Source organism: Nerophis ophidion, linkage group LG17 (genome assembly GCF_033978795.1).
Source record: "Nerophis ophidion isolate RoL-2023_Sa linkage group LG17, RoL_Noph_v1.0, whole genome shotgun sequence".
In the NCBI taxonomy this organism is placed as follows: Eukaryota; Metazoa; Chordata; class Actinopteri; order Syngnathiformes; family Syngnathidae; genus Nerophis; species Nerophis ophidion.
The window spans coordinates 10,641,172-10,664,369 of NC_084627.1; the positions used below are offsets into that span (position 1 = coordinate 10,641,172).

The window sequence follows — 23,198 nt, forward strand, 5'->3', positions numbered from 1 at the left end:
TATATAAATATAATTCACTTCACTTCACATCTTTCCGTGTGGAGTTTGCATGTTCTCCCTGTGACTGCGTGGGTTCTTTCCTCCAAAGGCAGGTTGATGGGCAACACTAAATGTTGATATATATTTTATCCATCCATTTTCTACTGCTTATTCCCTTTGGGGGCGCTGGTGCCTACATATATATTTTATAAATATTATACATTTTTATATATCATCCATCCATCCATCCATTTTCCTACCGGTTATTCCCTTTGGGGTCGCGGTGGGCGCTGGTGCCTATCTCAGCTACAATCGGGCGGAAGGCGGTGTACACCCTGGACAAGTTGCCACCTCATCGCAGGGATATTTATATATCATAACAATATTTTGTTTATATATATATATATATAGATAGATAGTACTTTATTGATTCCTTCAGGAGAGTTCCTTCAGGAAAATTAAAATTCCAGCAGGAGTGTACAGAGTTGAAGTCAATTAAAAAAAAAAAAGTAAATAATGGGGGTTTAAAAGGAAACAAAATAGAGAAATATTACAAAAAGAATAAAAACAATGGGTATAACAATATAACAGTAAAATAAGAATATAACAAGACAAAGTAGGCAGTAGTGACCATGTTATGAAAATGAAAATGAAAAAAAAAAAATATATATATATATATATAATATATATATATTTCGGATGACATATATATTTGTATATCAATATTATTTGATGTATATATATATATATTTGATACATTTATATATCACAATAATAATAATGTATTCATACATCACATATATATGTATATATATATCTGTGTATATATATATACATATATATATATATATATATATGTATATATATATATATATATATATATGTATATATGTATATATTTATATGTCTTGATTGGATTATCCAGAGAATAGTGCTCAATACCGTGGTAGAGCGCAAAATGTATGTGTGAGAAAAATCACAGGACTACTTCATCTCTACAGAACTGTTTCATGAGGGGTTCCCTCAATCATCAGATTTTTTTTTTTCCCTCAATCTCTTGATGATTGAGGGAACCCCTCATGAAACAGTTCTGTAGAGATGAAGTAGTCTTGTGATTTTTCCCACACATACATATATATACATATATATATATATATAATATATATATTTATATATTATATATATATATATATATATATATATATATATATATATATATATATATATATATATATGTGTATATATATGTATGTGCGGGAAAAATCACAAGACTACTTCATCTCTACAGAACTGTTTCATATATATATATATATATATATATATATATATATATATATATATATATATATACATATATATATATATATATATATATATATATATATATATATATATATATATATATATATATATATATATATATATATATATATATATATATCCCTCCATCCATCCATTTTCTACCGCTTATATAAATATAATAAAAATAAACTCGTGCTATAATGGGCCGTTTCGGCTCCTGGGCCACACTTTGAATTGAGACATTATCGGTAAGATAGGTTTCTATCTTACCGATAATGTTTTTCGGAAAAAAAGAAACTGAAACTCAGCAAAACTGAATCATAACCAACTTATTCAGAAAAAGTCATTCAACGAGTCAAATACAAATAGTCAGTGCATTGACAGTTTTAGTCATAATAGATGATACAATCTCATTAGAAAACATAGTATCAAGAAATACCAATAATGAATTAAAAAAACATTTTGGATCATAAACCACTCTGGTGTTATCATATCTGAGTTATTGTGCAGAGATCTGGTGTGAAGCAGCTACAAGTACAAGTAGAAATATTATCAAACATGTCGATGCCAAATAAACAATTTAACAGAAAGAGTATCGCGTTTCCTACATTTTTCGGTTGGTGAACGCGGCGTCAGTTGTACGTCATCAACATGCGACGGTTTGGTTGTTTAGCATATGGTTTAGCGAGAAAAAGAAAAAATGCGACAACGCTGACATGGTCAATGTTACAACTTTTACAACCGCTTAAATTAAGGTGTTTTTTAAAAATATATATTTTAAGAAGATAAGTCACTTGTTGCATTGTCACGGGGAAACTTGAAAATGTCTCGATTCGGTAAGAAAAACGACATTCCTGACAGGTGAGTAGAACTAACTACTATGACTCAGTCTTTTTTTAAATCTTCATTATTTACAAAATGTACTCTTGGAAAACATGTAGCGACTTTTTAATCAGCAACGCAAACCAACGAAGCGGGCTTGTGAAGGTTTTAACCCCAACTCTTTTACTTGAGCTCATGTAAATACAATTTGTTAAACACGTGACGCGCGTCTACTCATGACGTCATACGTCATCACTACTACCCTGTAGCATCCATCCATTACCTACCGCTTGTCCCTTTTGGGGTCGTGGAGGGTGCTGGAGCCTATCAGTGGTCCTTAAACTTGTCTCACCAAGTACCACCTCCCAAAAACTTAATGACCAACATTACAACACAATAGCATGGTAGGCCTAAGTAAGCACTAAAAACAAGACATAGGGTTTTTATTTTAAAAGCCTACGGAAACCCACTACTACCGACCACGCAGTCTGATAGTTTATATATCAATGATGAAATATTAACATTGCAACACATGCCGATACGTCCGGGTTAGTTCACTAAATTGCAATTTAAAATTTTGCGCTGAAACATTCCTGATGCGTGCGCGTGACATCACGCATTGTAGAGGACATTTTGTTCCAGCATCATCCCCAGCTATAAGTCGTGTGTTTTCATTTCATAATTACACAGTATTCTGGTCATCTATGTTGCTGAATCTTTTGCGATTTGTTCAATGAATAATGGAGACGTCAAAGAAGAAAGCTGTAGGTGGGAAGCGGTGTTTTGCGGCCGCCTTTAGCAACACAAACACAGCCGGTGTTTCATTGTTTACATTCCCGAAAGATGATGGTGAAGCTTTTCTATGGAACAGAGCGGTCAAGCGAACACGGTTGGATTGGACCACACACACAAAGTACAGTGTATTATGCAGCGATCATTTCGAAAGATCGTGTTTCGAAGAGGGTTCTTTGCGAAGGGCAGAGATGGGCATCGCCACCACCCGTCGACTGGTGCTGAAGAAAGGTGCGGGGCCAACCTTCAGGTTGTACAGGTACGGCCATATAGTCTTACTAAAATACTAGTAACATAATAAACAGATAAGGGATTTTCCAGAATTATCCTAGTAAATGTGTCTAATAACATCTGAATTAGTCCCATTGCCCTCGTCTTTTTTTTTTCTTTATAGTCCTTCACTCTCGCTTTCCTCATCCACAAATCTTTCATCCTTACTCAAATTAATGGGGAAATCGTCGCTTTCTCGGTCCGAATCGCTCTCGCTGCTGGTGGCCATGATTGTAAACAATGTTCAGATGTGAGGAGATCCACAACCCGTGACGTCACACGCATATCGTCTGCTACTTCCGGTACAGGCAAGGCTTTTTTATTAGCGACCAAAAGTTGCGAACTTTATCGTGGATGTTCTCTACTAAATCCTTTCAGCAAAAATATGGCAATATCGCGAAATTATCAAGTATGACACATAGAATGGACCTGCTATCCCCGTTTGAATAAGAAAGTCTCATTTCAGTAGGCCTTTAATGTATCTGTGCGTTGTCCCTTCCAATAAAACTAAACTGAACTTGCCAGGTGGCTGGATTACAAAGCTGTCGGCAAACGACTTAACGGGACCCGTTTTGTTGCCTTCAAAGTTCCTCTCAAGCAGGTGAGCGAGCGTCTTCCAACCTCCACACGTGTTACATATTTCTAAACGTCCGCTAACGACGAGACGCTTCTTGGCAGGCTTTGACTCGCCAGCTCCCGCCCTCCCGGGCGTTTGGGCCGTGGGAGCTGCTGGAGGCCATCAGGGAAGACCACCAGGAACTCGGTCTCATCATCGACTTGACTTTCAACAAGTGCTACTACCAGCCGCAGGTAGGCGTCGCCGTCATGGCAACGCCTGCCGCCTTGACACGTGACCTTTTGTGCAGGACCTGCCGGCGTCTCTGTCCTGCGTCAAAATTTTCACCAAGGGTCACGTGGTGCCCGACGACGACACCATCTTGGCTTTCAAACAAGCGGTGCAGCGCTTCTTGCGGGACAACGCCGATAACGGTGAGTGGAGAACCAGCCGGGACAACATGAGTGACCTGGTCATGTGACCTTTTGTGTTCCAGACCAGCTGATTGGCGTCCACTGCACGCACGGCCTTAACCGCACCGGGTACATGATCTGCAGGTGTGTGATTAAGTCAAGTCAAGTCAGCTTTATTTGTACATTTTTTTACATGTAAAGACATACGGGCGGTATAGCTCGGTTGGTAGAGTGGCCGTGCCAGCAACTTGAGGGTTGCAGGTTCGATTCCCGCTTCTGTCGACCTAGTCACTGCCGTTGTGTCCTTGGGCAAGACACTTTACCCACCTGCTCCCAGTGCCACCCACACTGGTTTGAATGTAACTTAGATATTGGGTTTCACTATGTAAAGCGCTTTGAGTCACTTGAGAAAAAGCGCTATATAAATATAATTCACTTCACAATTCACTTCATACAAAGGAATCGAAATTTTGTTTCGACAAAAAGAAAAGAAAACACAACAGTAAAGTGCAACGTGAATATGTCTACCTACTAAAGTGACAGTATATATCAATCAATCAATGTTTACTTATATAGCCCTAAATCACTAGTGTCTCAAAGGGCTGCACAAACCACCACGACATCCTCGGTAGGCCCACATAAGGGCAAGGAAAACTCACACCCAGTGGGACGTCGGTGACAATGATGACTATGAGAACCTTGGAGAGGAGGAAAGCATTGGATGTCGAGCGGGTCTAACATGATACTGTGAAAGTTCAATCCATAATGGATCCAACACAGTCGCGAGAGTCCAGTCCAAAGCGGATCCAACACAGCAGCGAGAGTCCCGTTCACAGCGGAGCCAGCAGGAAACCATCTCAAGCGGAGGCGGATCAGCAGCGCAGGGATGTCCCCAGCCCATACACAGGCGAGCAGTACATGGCCACCGGATCGGACCGGACCCCCTCCACAAGGGAGAGTGGGACATAGGAGAAAAAGAAAAGAAACGGCAGATCAACTGGTCTAAAAAGGGAGTCTATTTAAAGGCTAGAGTATACAAATGAGTTTTAAGGTGAGACTTAAATGCTTCTACTGAGGTAACATCTCAAACTGTTACCGGGAGGGCATTCCAGAGTACTGGAGCCCGAACGAAAAACGCTCTATAGCCCGCAGACTTTTTTTGGGCTTTGGGAATCACTAATAAGCCGGAGTCCTTTGAACGCAGATTTCTTGCCGGGACATATGGTACAATACAATCGACAAGATAGGATGGAGCTAGACCGTGTAGTATTTTATACGTAAGTAGTAAAACCTTAAAGTCACATCTTAAGTGCACAGGAAGCCAGTGCAGGTGAGCCAGTACAGGTATATATGTATGTATATATGTATATAAAGGTATATACAGTACAGGTATATATGTATGTATATATGTATATAAAGGTATATACAGTACAGGCGTAATGTGATCAAACTTTCTTGTTCTTGTCAAAAGTCTAGCAGCCGCATTTTGTACCAACTGTAATCTTTTAATGCTAGACTTGGGGAGACCCGAAAATAATACGTTACAGTAGTCGAGGCGAGACGTAACAAACGCATGGATAATGATCTCAGCGTCTTTAGTGGACAGAATGGAGCGAATTTTAGCAATATTATATATAGTTCCTGTTATTTTTAAATAGGATATGGCTGTAAACAATGGGTGTTTCATCAATAGTGCAAATACTTATGATATAGCAGCAGATGTGTGCAATTTTGCATAGTGCATAGAGATTAAGGTGTGGGTGTGGCCTGCAGGGTTGTACGGTATGCCGGTACTTGTATGGTATCGCGGTACTCATGCATGAAAAATGGTACTATACTCTGATTGAAAAGTACTAGTTCCTGGGCATGACGGTGCATCGTAATACCAGCAGAGGAGCATGTTCGGCAGTGCACACACACAGAGTACTTACAAGCAGACGCAGTGTGTGGACAGAAACGGGAGAATGGACGCATTTTGGCCTAAAAAGTAAAGATAAAGTAAAGTAATAACACTGAAACGTCCTAAGGAAGAGGTGCTTTAAGACATGGCTAGCTAGCATTTTTTTAACTAATTCTAAATCACTAATCCTCGCCTCCATGGTGACAAATAAAGTATGTTTCTTACATGTATTATTATCACTGGAGGAGAAATAATAGCTGAACATGCTTCATATATATATATATCCGTCCATCCATTTTCTACCGCTTATTCCCTTTGGGGTCGCGGGGGGCGCTGGTGCCTATCTCAGCTACAATCGGGCGGAACGCGTGGTACACCCTGGACAAGTCGCCACCTCATCGCAGATATATACAGTGTATATATATATATATTTAATTAGTGAGTGAGTGTGAATGTTGTCTGTCTATCTGTGTTGGCCCTGCGATGATGAGGTGGTGACTTGTCCAGGGTGTACACCGCCTTCCGCCCGGATGTAGCACCCCCCGTGATCCCGAAAGGGACAAGCGGTAGAAAATAGACGGATGGACGGCTTCACTACACGCCATAGGAGGCTACAATAGCTCACCGCAAACAAAAGCTAGCGCCCCTGAATGTAAACAAATGCCATGGGTGGATCGACACCTGACATCCACTGCAATGATACCAAGTACAATAGTGATCCAGTCGATACTACTATGATTACGTCGATATTTTTTATCGTCACACAATCTTTTTTCCTTTTTTTAAAAAAAATTTAGGAAATACGTCCCTGGACACATGAGGACTTTGAATATGACCAATGTATGATCCTGTAACTACTTGGTATCAGGTCGATACCTAAATGTGTGGTATCATATAAAACTAATGTAAGGTGTCAAAGAAGAGAAGAATAAGTGATTATTACATTTTAACAGAAGTGTAGATAGAACATGTTGAAACAGAAAATAAGCAGATATTAACAGTAAATGAACAAGTAGAATAATAATACATTTTTACACTTTGTCCCTCATAATGTGTACAAAATAATAGGTGTATAAATGACACAATATGTTACTGCATATGTCAGCAGACTAATTAGAAGCCTTTGTTTGTTTACTTACTACTAAAAGATATGTTGTCTAGTATGTTCACTATTTTAAATAAAGGACTAAATTGCAATTAGAAACATATACTGTATTTCCTTGAATTGCCGCCAGGCCGCTAATTAATTTAAAACCTCTTCTCACTCCGGCGCTTATTAAAGGCATGTGGTAAATATAGGCCTGCGCTTATAAATTTGAGTGTGATGTAAGGATACCATCATGAAAAGCACATTTATTAAAAGTAAACGTTATTATGGTCTTACCTTTACTTATAAAAGAAGTCCATGCGCAGCTCCTTCTGATCAAAAGCATCGATAACTTGTTTATAGAAGTCTTCCTTATCTTTCTTCAGTTTTAAAAGTCTCTCTGTCTCGATGGAGATCTTCCTTTATTACCTCCTGCTTCCATTGAAAGTCCAGTTTAGAAAACTGTTTTATTTTAGATATGTAATCCTCCATGTTAAAAGTGCAAGCGAGAGGAAAAAATTAACGATCGCTGCTTGTCGTCACTTCTTCTGCAGCCGAGTAGTCGCAAGAAGGATCACTAGCGCCCTCTACCACCAGGAGGCGGGAGTCATTTAATGACTCATATTTGACACACGCAGCTACGGTATATTAATAAAACATAGCTGCTTACTGTTCTTTTTAGCATATTCAATAGTTTGGACCTTAAATCCTACTGAATAGCTCTTAATCTTCTTCCCTTTATGCGATTTCAAATGATTGAAATCAGCTTCCTCCATTTTGAAAATGATGACAGGTGAAGTGTCACTCGTGACGTGACGAGTTTGACCCGGTGGAAATTCTAGGCATATGCTAATTATTTGGCGAAACGAGTTTGATCCGGCGGAAATTCTAGACATGCACTAATAAAAATAATATTTTGCGAAACGAGTTGGACCCGTTTCACAGGCATACTATATACCCGGCGGCAATTCAAGGAAATACGGTATATCATGTACACTAACATTTTTTGTTAAAATAAAGCCAACAATGCCATGTTTTTGTGGTCCCTTTTATTTAGAAAAGTATCGAAAGCCATTTTAGCAGTGGGTGTGTCCTGTGTAACACCTGTGCCTGTGCCGCAGGTACCTGATCGACGTGGCCAGGATGGAGCCTGCGGCGGCCATCAAACGTGAGTGGCGTCCCGCGACACCTGCGCCGTAAATGTTTGTGTGGGAACTCAAAGTGTGTGTGAAACGTTTCAGTCTTCAACTCGTCCCGCGGACACGAGATGGAGCGACAAAACTACATCGACGACCTTCACAGCGCGCCCAAGAGAAGGTACTATACCCTGTGTGTGTTAGGGCCGGACCTTTGTGCTCCAAAATGAAGTGAATTATATTTATATAGCGCTTTTCTCTAGTGACTCAAAGCGCTTTACATAGTGAAACCCAAAATCTAAGTTACATTTAAACCAGTGTGGGTGGCACTGGAAGCAGGTGGGTAAAGTGTCTTGCCCAAGGACACAACGGCAGTAACCAGGATGGCGGAAGCGGGAATCGAACCTGCAACCCTCAAGTGTCTGGCACGGCCACTCTACCAACCGAGCTATGCCGCCCCATAATGAATAAATAATCACAATTGTTTTGATTGCTGTTGTAACCAGGATTAATCATTCATTTTGAAATGGGAGTATTTATTCTACCACCAAAACTCAACTTTAAATATAGTTTAAAAACAAGTATAAATTAGTAACAAACTAAAAGTCAAATAACGGCAGTAGCAATAAATGTAAACAATAACAATAAAATTCAGTTTTTCCGTTTTGTTTTTAATTCCGTTTTTTTTTTTTTTTTACTCTTATTTTTTAAATACATTTTTAATACAATAATTAAATGTTTTAAAGTCATTTTGATAGTAGGTTAATATAGACACATCATGTGTTGCCTTCATTATAACACATAAGACATTTAAAGTCATTTTGATAGTAGGCTAAAATAGACACATCAAGTGTCGCCTTCATTACAACACTTACACAAGACTTTTAAAGTCATTTTGATAGTAGGCTAATTTAGACACTTACAGTACATCAAGTGTTGCCTTCATTATAACACATAAGACTTTTAAAGTCATTTTGATAGTAGGCTAATTTAGACACATCATGGGTTGCCTTCATTATAACACTTATATAAGACTTTTAAAGTCATTTTGATAGTAGGCAAATTTAGACACATCATGTGTTGCCTTCATTATAACACTTATGTAAGACTTTTAAAGTCATTTTGATAGTAGGCTAAAATAGACACTTACAGTACATCAAGTTTTGCCTTCATTATAACAAGACTTTTAAAGTCATTTTGATAGTAGGCTAATATAGACACTTACATAATGTGTCGCCTTCATTATAACACTTATATAAGACTTTTAAAGTCATTTTGATAGTAGGCTAATATAGACACTTACATCATGTGTTGCCTTCATTATAACAAGACTTTTAAAGTCATTTTGATAGTAGGCTAATATAGACACTTACATAATGTGTCGCCTTCATTATAACACTTATATAAGAATTTTAAAGTAATTTTGATAGTAGGCTAAAATAGACACTTACATCATGGGTTGCCTTCATTATAACACTTATATAAGACTTTTAAAGTCATTTTGATAGTAGGCTAATATAGACATATCATGGGTTGCCTTCATTATAACACATAAGACTTTTAAAGTCATTTTGATAGTAGGCAAATTTAGACACTTACATCATGTGCTGCCTTCATTACATCACTTACTACATAAGACTTTTAAAGTCATTTTGATAGTAGGCTAAAATAGACATTTACATAATGTGTCGCCTTCATTATAACACTTATATAAGACTTTTAAAGTCATTTTAATAGTAGGCAAATTTAGACACTTACATCATGTGTTGCCTTCATTACATCACTTACTACATAAGACTTTTAAAGTCATTTTAATAGTAGGCAAATTTAGACACATCATGTGTTGCCTTCATTACATTTCTTACTACATAAGACTTTTAAAGTCGTTTTGATAGTAGGCTAAAATAGACATTTACATAATGTGTTGCCTTCATTATAACACTTATATAAGACTTTTAAAGTCATTTTAATAGTAGGCAAATTTAGACACTTACATCATGTGTTGCCTTCATTACATCACTTACTACATAAGACTTTTAAAGTCATTTTGATAGTAGGCTAATATAGACACTTACATCGTGTGTTGCCTTCATTATAACACTTATATAAGACTTTTAAAGTCATTTTGATAGTAGGCTAAAATAGACACTTACATCAAGTGTTGCCTTCATTATAACACTTACATAAGACTTTTAAAGTCATTTTGATAGTAGGCAAATTTAGACACTTACATCATGTGTTGCCTTCATTACATCACTTACTACATAAGACTTTTAAAGTCATTTTGATAGTAGGCTAAAATAGACACTTACATCAAGTGTTGCCTTCATTATAACACTTACATAAGACTTTTAAAGTCATTTTGATAGTAGGCAAATTTAGACACTTACATCATGTGTTGCCTTCATTACATCACTTACTACATAAGACTTTTAAAGTCATTTTGATAGTAGGCTAATTTAGACACATCATGTGTTGCCTTCATTACATCACTACATAAGACTTTTAAAGTCATTTTAATAGTAGGCTAAAATAGACACATCAAGTGTTGCCTTCATTATAACACTTATAAAAACTTTTAAAGTCATTTTGATAGTAGGCTCCCCCCCCTTCTCCACAAAGGAGTGGGGTGGGGGGGCAGCGCAGAAAAGAAACGTCAGATCAACTGGTCTAAAAGCGGGCTCTATTTAAAGGCTGGAGTATACAAATGAGTTTTAAGATGGCAGCAGTGTATAGACTACAGTGTGTTGCCTTAGCCGGGAAGTAGTCTTTGCCATCAAGTTGAATGTGTTTTTTTCTTGCACCCTACAAAGTGTTTGTACTGCAAGTATTGTACTTAGGTGTTGAAACTGCCATGTGCAATCGCTAATGCTAATCGGTAGCATGTCAATGGCAGGTCCTATGTGAGCTAACATCGAGCTACTGAATTTTGAAAAGTGGAGCCGTACTGGTCTTTTCAGCAGGGCAGTTGCTAGGATTTCTGGGGCCCCACTACCCCATTCATTGCCAGTGTGTGTCTGTTGCAATGCGGGCCCCTTAGAAGCCATAATGGAAATTGAACTTGGATGAATAATCCAGCCCGAGTGTGCGTGTCTTCCCGCTGACCCACCTGCACGTGTCCACAGTAACAAGGGCATGGACAAGTGTGTGCTGAAGTTCATCAGGGGCACCGCCGTCGCCCGGCCGCCAGACCATCGGGACCAGAGACAAGCTTACGAGCAAAGGTGGGTAGTAACGCGCTACATTTACTCCGTTACATATACTTGAGTATCTTTTGGGATGAATTGTACTTCTAAGAGTAGTTTTAAAGCAACATACTTTTACTTTTACTTGAGTATATTTATAGAGAAGAAACGCTACTTTTACTTCGCTCAATTTATTTACATTCAGCTCGCTACTCGCTACTGATTTTTATCGATCTGTTAATGCACGCTTTTGTTTGTTTTGGTTTGTCAGACAGACCTTCAAAGTAGGATTTATCACATGCCTGCGTTTCACCAATCAAATGCAGTCACTGGTGACGTTTGACTCCGTTTCACCAATCAAATGCAGTCACTGGTGACGTTTGACTCCGTTTCACCAATCAAATGCAGTCACTGGTGACGTTTGACTCCGTTTCACCAATCAAATGCAGTCACTGGTGACGTTTGACTCCGTTTCACCAATCAAATGCAGTCACTGGTGACGTTTGACTCCGTTTCACCAATCAAACAGAGCCAGGCAGTCACATGATTAACTGCACACTTTTTTCTATTTTTTTTTTAATAAACCTTTATTTATAAAATTTCAACATTTACAAACAGTTTAAATCAGTGGTCCCCAACTTTATTGTATCCGCGGACCGGTCAACGCTTAATATTTTGTCCTGCGGCCCGGTGGGGGAAATCCTTTTTTTTTTTTTCCTCTTTTTTTTTCCTTTGTCGTGAAAAAGGGAGGTTTTTGTGGTTGTTGCACTAATTGTAAGTGTATATTGTGTTTTTTATGTTTATTTTTTATTTTTTAAATATAAATTAATAAAAAATTGTTCTGCGGCCCGGTACCAATGGTTTAGATTAATAATCAAAGTAGGTACAAAAACAGTACAAAACAGTATAAAAACCGCAAAAAACAGCGCCAGGGGGTTGTAAATTCAAAGTAACTAAAATAGAATGCAAATAAGAAGTATGTATAAAATAAACAAAGTGCAAAGCCATAGGCTCACTCCATCCATCCATCCATCATCTTCCGCTTATCCGAGGTCGGGTCGCGGGGGCAACAGCCTAAGCAGGGAAACCCAGACTTCCCTTACCCCAGTCACTTCGTCTAGCTCTTCCCGGGGGATCCCGAGGCGTTCCCAGGCCAGCCGGGAGACATAGTCTTCCCAACGTGTCCTGGGTCTTCCCCGTGGCCTCCTACCGGTTGGACGTGCCCTAAACACCTCCCTAGGGAGGCGTTCGGGTGGCATCCTGACCAGATGCCCGAACCACCTCATCTGGCTCCTCTCCATGTGGAGGAGCAGCGGCTTTACTTTGAGTTCCTCCCGGATGACAGAGCTTCTCACCCTATCTCTAAGGGAGAGACCCGCCACACGGCGGAGGAAACTCATTTGGGCCGCTTGTACCCGTGATCTTATCCTTTCGGTCATGACCCAAAGCTCATGACCATAGGTGAGGATGGGAACGTAGATCGACCGGTAAATTGAGAGCTCTTTGCCTTCCGGCTCAGCTCCTTCTTCACCACAACGGATCGGTACAACGTCCGGATTACTGAAGATGCCGCACCGAGGCTCACTCAATCTCGGTAAATAACTTCAATTTGGAACACAGCATCATCGTTTTCACAGCTTTTTGGTTGTTAGAGGTAGAGGGTGGAGTGCCATCTCCGGGTTGGGGAGGAGACCCTGCCCCAAGTGGAGGAGTTCAAGTACCTAGGAGTCTTGTTCACGAGTGAGGGAAGAGTGGATCGTGAGATCGACAGGCGGATCGGTGCGGCGTCTTCAGTAATGCGGACGTTGTACCGATCTGTTGTAGTGAAGAAGGAGCTGAGCCGGAAGGCAAAGCTCTCAATTTACCGGTCCATCTACGTTCCCATCCTCACCTATGGTCATGAGCTTTGGGTCATGACCGAAAGGATAAGATCACGGGTACAAGCGGCCCAAATGAGTTTCCTCCGCCGTGTGGCGGGTCTCTCCCTTAGAGATAGGGTGAGAAGCTCTGCCATCCGGGAGGAACTCAAAGTAAAGCCGCTGCTCCTTCACATGGAGAGGAGCCAGATGAGGTGGTTCGGGCATCTGGTCAGGATGCCACCCGAACGCCTCCCTAGGGAGGTGTTTAGGGCACGTCCAACCGGTAGGAGGCCACGGGGAAGACCCAGGACACGTTGGGAAGACTATGTCTCCCGGCTGGCCTGGGAACGCCTCGGGATCCCCCGGGAAGAGCTAGACGAAGTGGCTGGGGAGAGGGAAGTCTGGGTTTCCCTGCTTAGGCTGCTGCCCCCGCGACCCGACCTCGGATAAGCGGAAGAAGATGGATGGAGGTAGAGTGTTTTAATGTAGAGTTCTAAATCTTTTTTTAAGGGCACAAAAGACAGGTCGGGTATTGAGAAACTTACATTTATGAAGATAAGACTTAGCCAATAGTATAATGAGGTTGCAAAGGTAAAATTCATTTTCAAATTTTTTTTCAATACAGTGTAAAACCAAATATATATTACTTAATATATATTATTGTTTAGTTGCTTAAGAGATATTCCTGGCTCTGAATTTGTTCATTTGCAATGTTTATGTTTTTGTGCATTACTTGTTGCCGTCATCATTAAACAAACAGGTTACTCATCAGTTACTCAGTACTTGAGTAGTTTTTTCACAACATACTTTTTACTTTTACTCAAGTAAATATTTGGGTGACTACTCCTTACTCTTACTTGAGTAATACATCTGTAAAGTAACAGTACTTTTACTTGAGTACAATTTCTAGCTACTCTACCCACCTCTGCTTACGAGTGTGGACGCCGTCTTGGCTCGGGGGTTCAGGTGTGATTCCACGTTGACTGTTTGTGTTGACTCCCTGCAGGTTTGACCGCCCCCATCACGACTACCACCCCCCCGTATATGACGCTCCCCACCACGGCTTCCATAGACGTGGTCACCCCGTACATGACGCCCCGCCGCATGGCCGCTCCACATATGACGCGCCTCGACATGGCCGCCACACACGGCGCCCGCCGACAGCCCCCGCCTCGCATCCTCCCTTCCGCCCTTCCGCATGGCTGGCGCCTCATGCCGCCAACAAGTGGGAGCCACCCAGATATGTTCAGCCCCCGCTGCCGCTCCCAAACTATACCCCCAAATGGGCCCACCACTATAGCGTTGACGGACAGGACGGAGGGGCGGGGCCAAGTTGGCCACGCGCCAAACACACCAGGTTTAACGACTTTTAGTCTTCATTAATGTTGTTTTTGTAATGTCCTAATGAATTGGCCAGGCCTATTATTGGCTAGAAAAGGACTTAACGAGCTTCTATGCTGGCATTAATGTCCCATTGGGTTGAGTTTTTCCTTGCCCTGATGTGGGATCTGAGCCGAGGATGTGGTTTTGAGACACTCGTGATTTAGGGCTATATTAGCAAACACGGATTGATTGATCAGTGGGAAAGTCACTTTGTTTTACTACATGTGACAAACTGTTCCAGGATGAAAATCAATCAATTTTTACTTAAATAGCCCGAAATCAGGAGTGTCTCAAAGGGCTGCACAAACCACGAGGACATCCTCGGCTCAGATCCCGCATCAGATGACATCCTCACATTGACTTTTGCTTTGGATGGAAGTTCAGCAAGTGAAAATATTTTGTATGATCAGCCACTAAAGGCGTTTGTTTACTCTGTCTCACAAGTATGCTAACAGTTAACATGCAGATTTTTTTCCCCCCCATATAGCTTTATTTATAAAGTTCAACATTTACACACATAAACAATGAACGATTAAAACAAGTACACAAACAGTACAATACAGCACCAGGGGGTTGTTAATTCAATAAAGTCATTATAGTAGAATGTAAAATATACAGTACAGGCCAAAAGTTTATTTTTTAAGTGTTTTTTTTTTTATTTTAGTGGAATTTTATGAACCTTTATTTATAAACTACTTATAAACAAATCAGCGCCAGGGGTTGTAAACTCAAAAATGTATCTAAAATAGAAAGCTACATTTATATACATATATATATATACATATATGTATATATATACACTATGTGTGTGTATATGTACACATATATACATACATGTGTATATATATATACATACATATTAATGTATACATATATATACATATATACTGTACATATATACATACATATATGTTTATACATATATACACATACAATACATGTGTATATATGACTTTTTTTTTAAACTTTCAACGCATACGTTTCTAGATCAACTTGTAGGATATTTTTGAAAACCAAAAAATAAGAAATTAGAGGAACAAAATGTGAGAAACTACTCTTAAGTTGAACGAGTGCAAGTGTGTATAATTTTCATTTTTTTGTTGTTTTAACATTTATTTTTTTATTGAAAAACAAACATACATTTAAAATTCACACAAAAGTCAAGCCATTTTCAACATTAAGGCAAGAAAACTAAATCAAATATAGAGAGTAATAATACTAAAAAAAAAAAAAAAATAGGGGAAAAAAAAAAGACAAAAGGGTACCCAAATCACGAAGATAATCCATTTAATACAGGGGTGTCCAAAGTGCGGCCCGAGGGCCATTTGTGGCCCCCAGCTAATCGTTCACCGGCTACGCCACACATTCTGCAAAAATTGCAAAATTGATAGTATTGCAAAAATTAAAAAAAACATTTAAAAAAAGCGGAATGAGGTGAAATCAATCAATGATTATTTATATAGCCCTAAATCACTAGTGTCTCAAAGGGCTGTACAAACCACAACGACATCCTCGGTAGAGCCCACATGCCCAAATCTAATGAGAAAAAGTGGCAATGTTGACACAAAGCTGCCATGCTGGCAGTTTTTTTTTTCTTTTGTCTTTATTTTTTATTTTTTTCCATTGCTCAAAAAAAAAAAGGACAAAAAAATCTACGTTATTACTTAAAAATGATCACATTAAAATGTTTTATGTGGAAAAAATTCTGCATATGTTGTGTGGTTGCCATATAAAACGTCAAAGTTTTCACAAAAGAGCATTAAAAAAAATGAATAATAGTTCAAACTTAAAATCGACAGATATATCGGAAGTTGATCTTGAAATTTAAGTGTTAAAAGTAAAAAAAAAACCTAATAACAATGCATCACTTTATGAGTGGGGAACCTTTAAGATCTCAAATATATTTAGTAGGATTTTATTTAACTTTTCACTGTGATTACTCAAAAATATTGAATAATTATAATCAATGGTGTCCTGCATTATTGATCTTTGAGGGCTTTAATTGCTAAATAAAGGAACTCTTCTGAAGGAATCAATAAAGTACTATCTATCTATCTAAATACTGCATATTTCAGTTTTACTATAAAAAACAAAGTTGTCTTTGACAGAAAAGGCATAAAACCTTATTTGTTTTACTTTATATCAACCTCAAGTTGATATAGAGATTTACTGTAAGCATTAAATAAATAAAAAAAATAATAATTTGACTTATTTTTAACATTTTAGTGACTGAGACCCGCTATGCTCCCCAGGAGCCCTTAGGATTCAAAAAAAAAAATCCATATATTTTGTTATGGTTTGAAAATGAAAAATATCCAAATGGCCCCCGCATGTTTACATTTTCCCTCTGTGGAAAAAGTTTGGACACCCCTAATTTAAGGGCTTTTGTACTCTTAAGCATTCTCCAAGATATGATGGATGATTGTAACTACATGTTTGTTTTTTTACTTTTATTTATAAATTCTAACATTTACAAACAAACCGACGAGAAACAACAGGTATTTCTAGATTAGAGTAATTTCTGATTAAAAGAAAAGGGGTGGGATTGAATAAGTGTATACTTCTTCTCACTCCTTTTCAAATATGTAAGAAAAAAAAAAAGAAGAGAAAGTCCAATGCTCATTTGCTTATGTTTTTTTTTAAATTCTCCATTGTTTTTATTTTGTTATAATGGCTGTTAACGCTATAGCACTGTATTGGATCATGCCTGCTCTAGTTTTTTTTTTGCATATTTTAAATAAAAATACATCAATCAAACAATATCAATCAATCAAACAACAATTAAAATGAGTACAAAATAGAATATATATATATATATAAAATAAACAAAGTGCAAAGCATAATTCCTACTGTACTTGAACGCACCATCATTACGCGCGCTTCCGCCCTTGCTTTCTTTGAAAATAAAATCGATCCGTCGCTGACGTCAACGGCACGTTGAACGCAACACGCCGTCGAGCCAGGGGAAATAAACACAGATGAAACAGTAAATATTCACCCTCGACTTATTTTGACGTTTGAATGAATGAATGAACGTCCATCCTGATGGCTCGCTTTCGGTTTGGCTTCTTCTTGGGGCAAAAAAAAAAAAGAAGGATCCATTGGAAGAGCACACGCGCGCCCCCTGTGGCGAAATAAACAATTGCAGTTTAACAGTTCTTCACATTGTCAAAAAAAGTAGGTTGTTTTGTCTCCAACGACGAATAAAACAATATGTCGAAAACAAAAATACTCTTTTAGTTTATATAAATGTGTTTATTAGATAATTATGTGCTATATAGCACTTTTTGATTGCGTTTCACAAATAAAAGAATTAATACATTCATTGAAAAACAAAACATTAGTCTGTTTGCTGCAATGCACACTTGATATTCATGAGTTTAAAGGCCTACTGAAAGCCACTACTAGCGACCACCCAGTCTGATAGTTTATATATCAATGATGAAATATTAACATTGCAACACATGCCAATACGGCCTTTTTAGTGCAATTTGTTCAATTAATAATAGAGACGTCAAAGAAGAAAGATGTAGGTGGGAAGCGGTGTATTGCGGCCGTCTTTAGCAACATAAACACAACCAGTGTTTCCTTGTTTACATTCAATCAATCAATCAATCAATCAATCAATGTTTACTTATATAGCCCTAAATCACTAGTGTCTCAAAGGGCTGCACAAACCACAACACAAACCACTACCACATCCTCGGTAGGCCCACATAAGGGCAAGGAAAACTCACACCCAGCGGGACGTCGGTGACAATGATGACTATGAGAACCTTGGAGAGGAGGAAAGCAATGGATGTCGAGCGGGTCTAACATGATACTGTGAAAGTTCAATCCGTATTGGATCCAACACAGTCGCGAGAAACCCATTCCCAAAAGATGACGGTGAAGCTTTACTATGGAACAGAGCGGTCAAGCGAACATGGTTCCCTACCACGTGTCAACCGGCAGGTTTCGGTGAGAAAATGGTGGTAATAAGTCGGCTCTTACCGTAGACATGAGCGGAGAGCTTGCGTCGTTCCTCCTGCACCTGTCAAAGAGATAAATAAATGGTAAATGGGTTGTACTTGTATAGCGCTTTTCTACCTTCAAGGAAGTCAAAGCGCTTTGACACTACTTCCACATTTACCCATTCACACACACATTCACACACTGATGGAGGGAGCTGCCATGCAAGGCGCCAACCAGCACCCATCAGGAGTAAGGGTGAAGTGTCTTGCTCAGGACACAACGGACGTGACGAGGTTGGTACTAGGTGGGAATTGAACCAGAGACCCTCGGGTTGCACACGGCCACTCTTCCACTGCGCCACGCCGTTGTTCTTCCTGCATCTGTCAAAGAGGCAGCTGCGGACTCTCTTGCCTCCTCCCACCGGCCGCCCCCGACCGTCAGATGCTTCCACTGTGGAGGAAGGGAAAAAAAAAAAATCTCTGCTGGCTGCCTTCGCCTCGTCGAGAAACGTGGCTTCCCTCAGAGACACAGGCGGTCACCACACCCCTCCGACTTTCAGGTTGTACAGGTACGACCATATAATCCCACTAAAACACTAGTAACACAGTAAGCAGATAAGGGATTTTCCAGAATTATCCTAGTAAATGTGTCTAATAACATCTGAATTATTTTTTTTCTAGTTCTTCACTCTCACTTTCCTCATCCACGAATCTTTCATCCTTGCTCAAATTAATGGGGAAATCGTCGCTTTCTCGGTCTGAATCGCTCTGGCTGCTGGTGGCCATGATTGTAAACAATGTGCGGATGTGAGGAGCTCCACAACCCGTGACGTCACGCGCACATCGTCTGCTACTTCCGGTACAGGCAAGGCTTTTTTATTAGCGACTAAAAGTTGCGAACTTTATCGTCGATGTTCTCTACTAAATCCTTTTAGCAGAAATATGGCAATATCGTGGAATGATCAAGTATGACATATAGAATGGACCTGCTATCCCCGTTTAAATAAGAAAATCTCAATTCAGTAGGCCTTTAAATGGAGGGTGTAGTAAAAAGTGTCGGCTGTTTCTTTTTTTTTTTTATAGAGGACGTGGACAATAAAACGTCAAATCAAAGTCAACATTCCGCTTCAGTTGTGGACGCCGCTTGCAATGTCGCGCGACCGCCAGCAGGGGCGCCGTTGTCTGCTTGAATAGCCATAAGCGGGGGAGAGGTGCATGAAATGGAGAAAAATGGCGGATCATGTGCAGGTAAGTGGAGCTTTCACGTTTTTCTAACCGCCGCCTCCTTTCGCACGGGCGGGACACAGTTGAAAAGCGGACGCGGGCGTCGTGTCCCGGGCGAGGAGGGTGTCGGTGTGTGTCCGCGGGAGGACGCGGGACGGCGGCCCGCCGAAGGAGAATGGAGGAGGCCGCTGGTGTTGACTTGTGGCCTGCTGTCATCATGGTAGCGAGCTAGCGGCGTGGACGCTTCCCGCCCCGCCACGGCGTGAAGCGTCACCGAGCGCGGAGGTTCGGACCCGCCGGTAAGCGACACCCGGTGCCGGCGGGACCGCGCGGCGGAGGGCGAGGGTTTAACGCCGGCGTTTGAGTCGGGTAAACAATGGACGCGTTCGGAGCTAACCGCTTCTTCACATGTCCGAGAGGCGCAACGTGAGGCAGAATGACGACTTTTCTGCTTTTTATTCGCTCTCCGAGTTACTTTTGTCCCAACTGTTATCAAGTCCAACCTCTCCGTTAGCAAGCCATGCTAACTTTAGCATCAACTTCTCCCGCCCGACCCTTTGGTAAACATCCTCGTTTTTGGACCGAACGTGTGTTGTGCGACTAGTGAATCCAGAGAAACGAAAATAACAATTGCGACGATTCCAATGTCGACTTTTGTTTATCATCGTTACCAAGCAGCGATGTGTTGTTTAGCTAGCTGGTAGCTAGGCTAGCTACTGACGGAAAAAGCCCATAAACTCGCAATTTAATAAGAGCTTAGTCGATTCTAAAGTCGATTATGCCATACACTTAACGAACGAAGGCAAATCTTTTAGTACTGGTAGTCGCTGGTCATGTGACTGGAGGACCGGGTGTTGTTGATAAATGTGTGAATGCACTCATCCCATACAAGGTGTCCACTTTGTAAGTTAAAAAGTGAAAGTACCGTATTTCCTTGAATTGCTGCCGGGCATATAGTATGCACTTGCCTTGAGTTACTCGTCAAACTCGCTTCGCAAAATAACTAACGAATGCTTAGTATTACCGCCGGGTCAAACTCGTGACATCACGAGTGACACTTCCCCTGTCACCATTTTCAAAATGGAGGAGGCTAATTTGAAATCGCTTAAAGGGAAGAAGGTTAAGAGCTATTCAGTAGGATTTAAGGTCCAAGCTATTGAATATGCTAAAAAGAACAGTAAGAAGCTATGTTTTATTAATGTACCTGTGGAGCCGACAGGTAGGCAGGGCACGCTGGAGCCCGGTCCAAGATGGTGGCGAGCGAGCGGAGAGGAGGAGCGGAAGAGCGACCTGGACTGAGATTTTATTGAAAAATAAACAAGAGTCTAACTGCTCAAGCCATGTCCTTCCTTGGTGGTCCTGGGAACCCGCAAGACAACAGCTTGAGACCGTCACAATACTGTAGCTGCGTGTGTCAAACATGAGTAATTAAATGACTCTTGCCTCCTGGTGGTAGAGGGCGCTAGTGATCCTTCTTGCGACTACTCGGCTGTAGAAGAAGGGACTGAGTGACGTGATATGTGCTGGGACGGATATGACAGACCTTCTGATAGCAGTTTTCTAAATTGGACTTTCATTCGAAGCTGGAGGTAATGAAGGAAGATCTCCATCGAGACAGAGAGAACTTTTAAAGGCCTACTGAAATGAGAGTTTCTTATTTAAACGGGGATAGCAGGTCCATTCTATGTGTCATACTTGATCATTTCGCGATATCGCAATATTTTTGCTGAAAGGATTTAGTAGAGAACATCGACGATAAAGTTCGCAACTTTTGGTTGCTAATAAAAAAGCCTTGCCTGTACCAGAAGTAGTAGACTATGTGCGTGTGACGTCACGGGTTGTGGAGCTCCTTACATCCTCACATTTGAGCAAGGATGAAAGATTTGTGGATGAGGAAAGGGAGAACGAAAGACTAGAAGAAGAAAAAGAGACAGGGCAGTGGTAGCGATTCAGATGTTATTACAGACATTTACTAGGATAATTCTGGAAGCATTCCGCGTTCGGGGGCGGCCGGTCGGAGGAGGCAAGACAGTCCGCAGCTGCCTCTTTGACGGGTACACGAGAAACGACGCAAGCTCCGCTCATGTCTACGGTAAGAGCCGTCTTATTACCACCATTTTTTCACCGAAACCTGCCGGTTGACATGTGGTCGGGAACCATGTTCGCTTGACCGCTCTGTTCCATAGTAAAGCTTCACCTTCGGGAATGTAAACAAGGAATCACTGGTTGTGTTTATGTGGCTAAAGGCAGCCGCAATACACCGCTTCCCACCTACGTCTTTCTTCTTTGACGTCTCCATTATTAATTGAACAAATTGCAAAAGATTCAGCAACACAGATGTCCAGAATACTGTGTAATTATTGGATTAAAGCAGACTACTTATAGCTTGGATCGGGCTGGAAAAAAATGTCCGCTACAATCCGAGACGTCATGCGCACGCGTCATCATACCGACGTTTTCAACAGGATACTTCGCGCGAAATTTGCAATTTAGTAAACTAAAGCGGCCGTATTGGCATGTGTTGCAATGTTAATATTTCATCATTGATATATAAACTATCAGACTGCGTGGTCGCTAGTAGTGGCTTTCAGTAGGTGTTTAATGAACGAAGGCAAATCTTTTAGTAGTTGTAGTCGCTGGTCACGTGACTGGAGGACCGGGTGTTGTTGATAAATGTGTGAATGCACTCATCCCATACACGGTGTTCACTTTTTAAGTTAAAAAGTGAAAGTATCAATGAATGTCACCCACGCACACTAGGTGTGGCAAAGTTATTCTCTGCATTTGACCCATCACCCTTGATCTATTTACTAATACCACCTTAACATCCGTCCATCCATTTTCTACCACTTGTCCCTTATGGGGTCGCTGGAGCCTATCTTAGCTAAATTCCGGCGGTAGGCGGGGTACACCCCGGACAAGTCGCCACCTCATCGCAGGGCCAACACAGACAGACAGACAACATTCACACACTAGGGACCATTTAGTGTTGCCAATCAACCTATCCTCAGGTGCATGTCTTTGGAGGTGGGAGGGGCCTATTTCCATGTGCATGTCTTTGGAGGTGGGAGGGGCCTATCCCCAGGTGCATGTCTTTGGAGGTGGGAGGGGCCTATTTCCATATGCATGTCTTTGGAGGTGGGAGAAGGCCGGAGTACCCGGAGGGAACCCACGCAGTCGCGGAGACAACATGCAAACGCCACACTGAAAGATCCCGAGCCCGGGATTGAACCCAGGACAACTAAGGACCTTCGTATTGTGAGGCAGATGCACTAACCCCTCCTCCACCGTGCTGCCCACCACCTTAACATTTGACAATTAAACAAGCTGACTCGGT

At 40.7% G+C, this 23,198-nt stretch overlaps 2 protein-coding genes and 1 long non-coding RNA gene across 6 annotated transcripts in view; 2 read left to right on the forward strand and 1 right to left on the reverse strand.

The window, feature by feature from the left end:
• The first annotated feature begins 1,915 nt into the window (after positions 1–1,915).
• On the forward strand, positions 1,916–15,946 carry dusp11 (dual specificity phosphatase 11 (RNA/RNP complex 1-interacting)). The gene is made up of 9 exons (XM_061876220.1): positions 1,916–2,142; positions 3,691–3,766; positions 3,844–3,975; positions 4,032–4,155; positions 4,218–4,278; positions 8,243–8,289; positions 8,363–8,438; positions 11,383–11,481; positions 14,308–15,946. Exons 1-9 carry the CDS (start codon positions 2,105–2,107, stop codon positions 14,672–14,674), a joined length of 1,020 nt encoding a protein of 339 aa, XP_061732204.1. The 5' UTR covers positions 1,916–2,104; the 3' UTR covers positions 14,675–15,946.
• A 977-nt stretch (positions 15,947–16,923) lies between these two features.
• On the reverse strand, positions 16,924–21,010 carry LOC133536043 (uncharacterized). Its single transcript, XR_009802372.1, has 3 exons — positions 20,787–21,010; positions 18,678–18,717; positions 16,924–17,808 (listed from the first exon to the last, which is right to left on the reverse strand). It is a non-coding gene; the product is annotated as an uncharacterized LOC133536043 (long non-coding RNA).
• Positions 19,760–23,198, forward strand: part of xpo7 (exportin 7) — a 52,758-nt gene continuing 49,319 nt past the window's right edge. For all 4 annotated transcript variants that reach the window (XM_061876215.1, XM_061876216.1, XM_061876218.1 and 1 more), the window contains exon 1: positions 19,760–19,885. In XM_061876215.1, coding sequence (XP_061732199.1) covers positions 19,853–19,885 — 33 coding nt within the window. In that variant the 5' untranslated portion in view covers positions 19,760–19,852. The remainder of the gene's footprint in view (positions 19,886–23,198) is intronic.

Excerpts from the sequence above, each read along its gene's own strand:
- dusp11 (XM_061876220.1), top strand. The coding sequence starts at position 2,105 with ATGTCTCGATTCGGTAAGAAAAACGACATTCCTGACAG. Across the intron at positions 4,279-8,242 it reads ACCGGGTACATGATCTGCAG|GTACCTGATCGACGTGGCCA; the intron begins GTGTGTGATTAA and ends CCTGTGCCGCAG. Across the intron at positions 8,290-8,362 it reads GCCTGCGGCGGCCATCAAAC|TCTTCAACTCGTCCCGCGGA; the intron begins GTGAGTGGCGTC and ends GAAACGTTTCAG.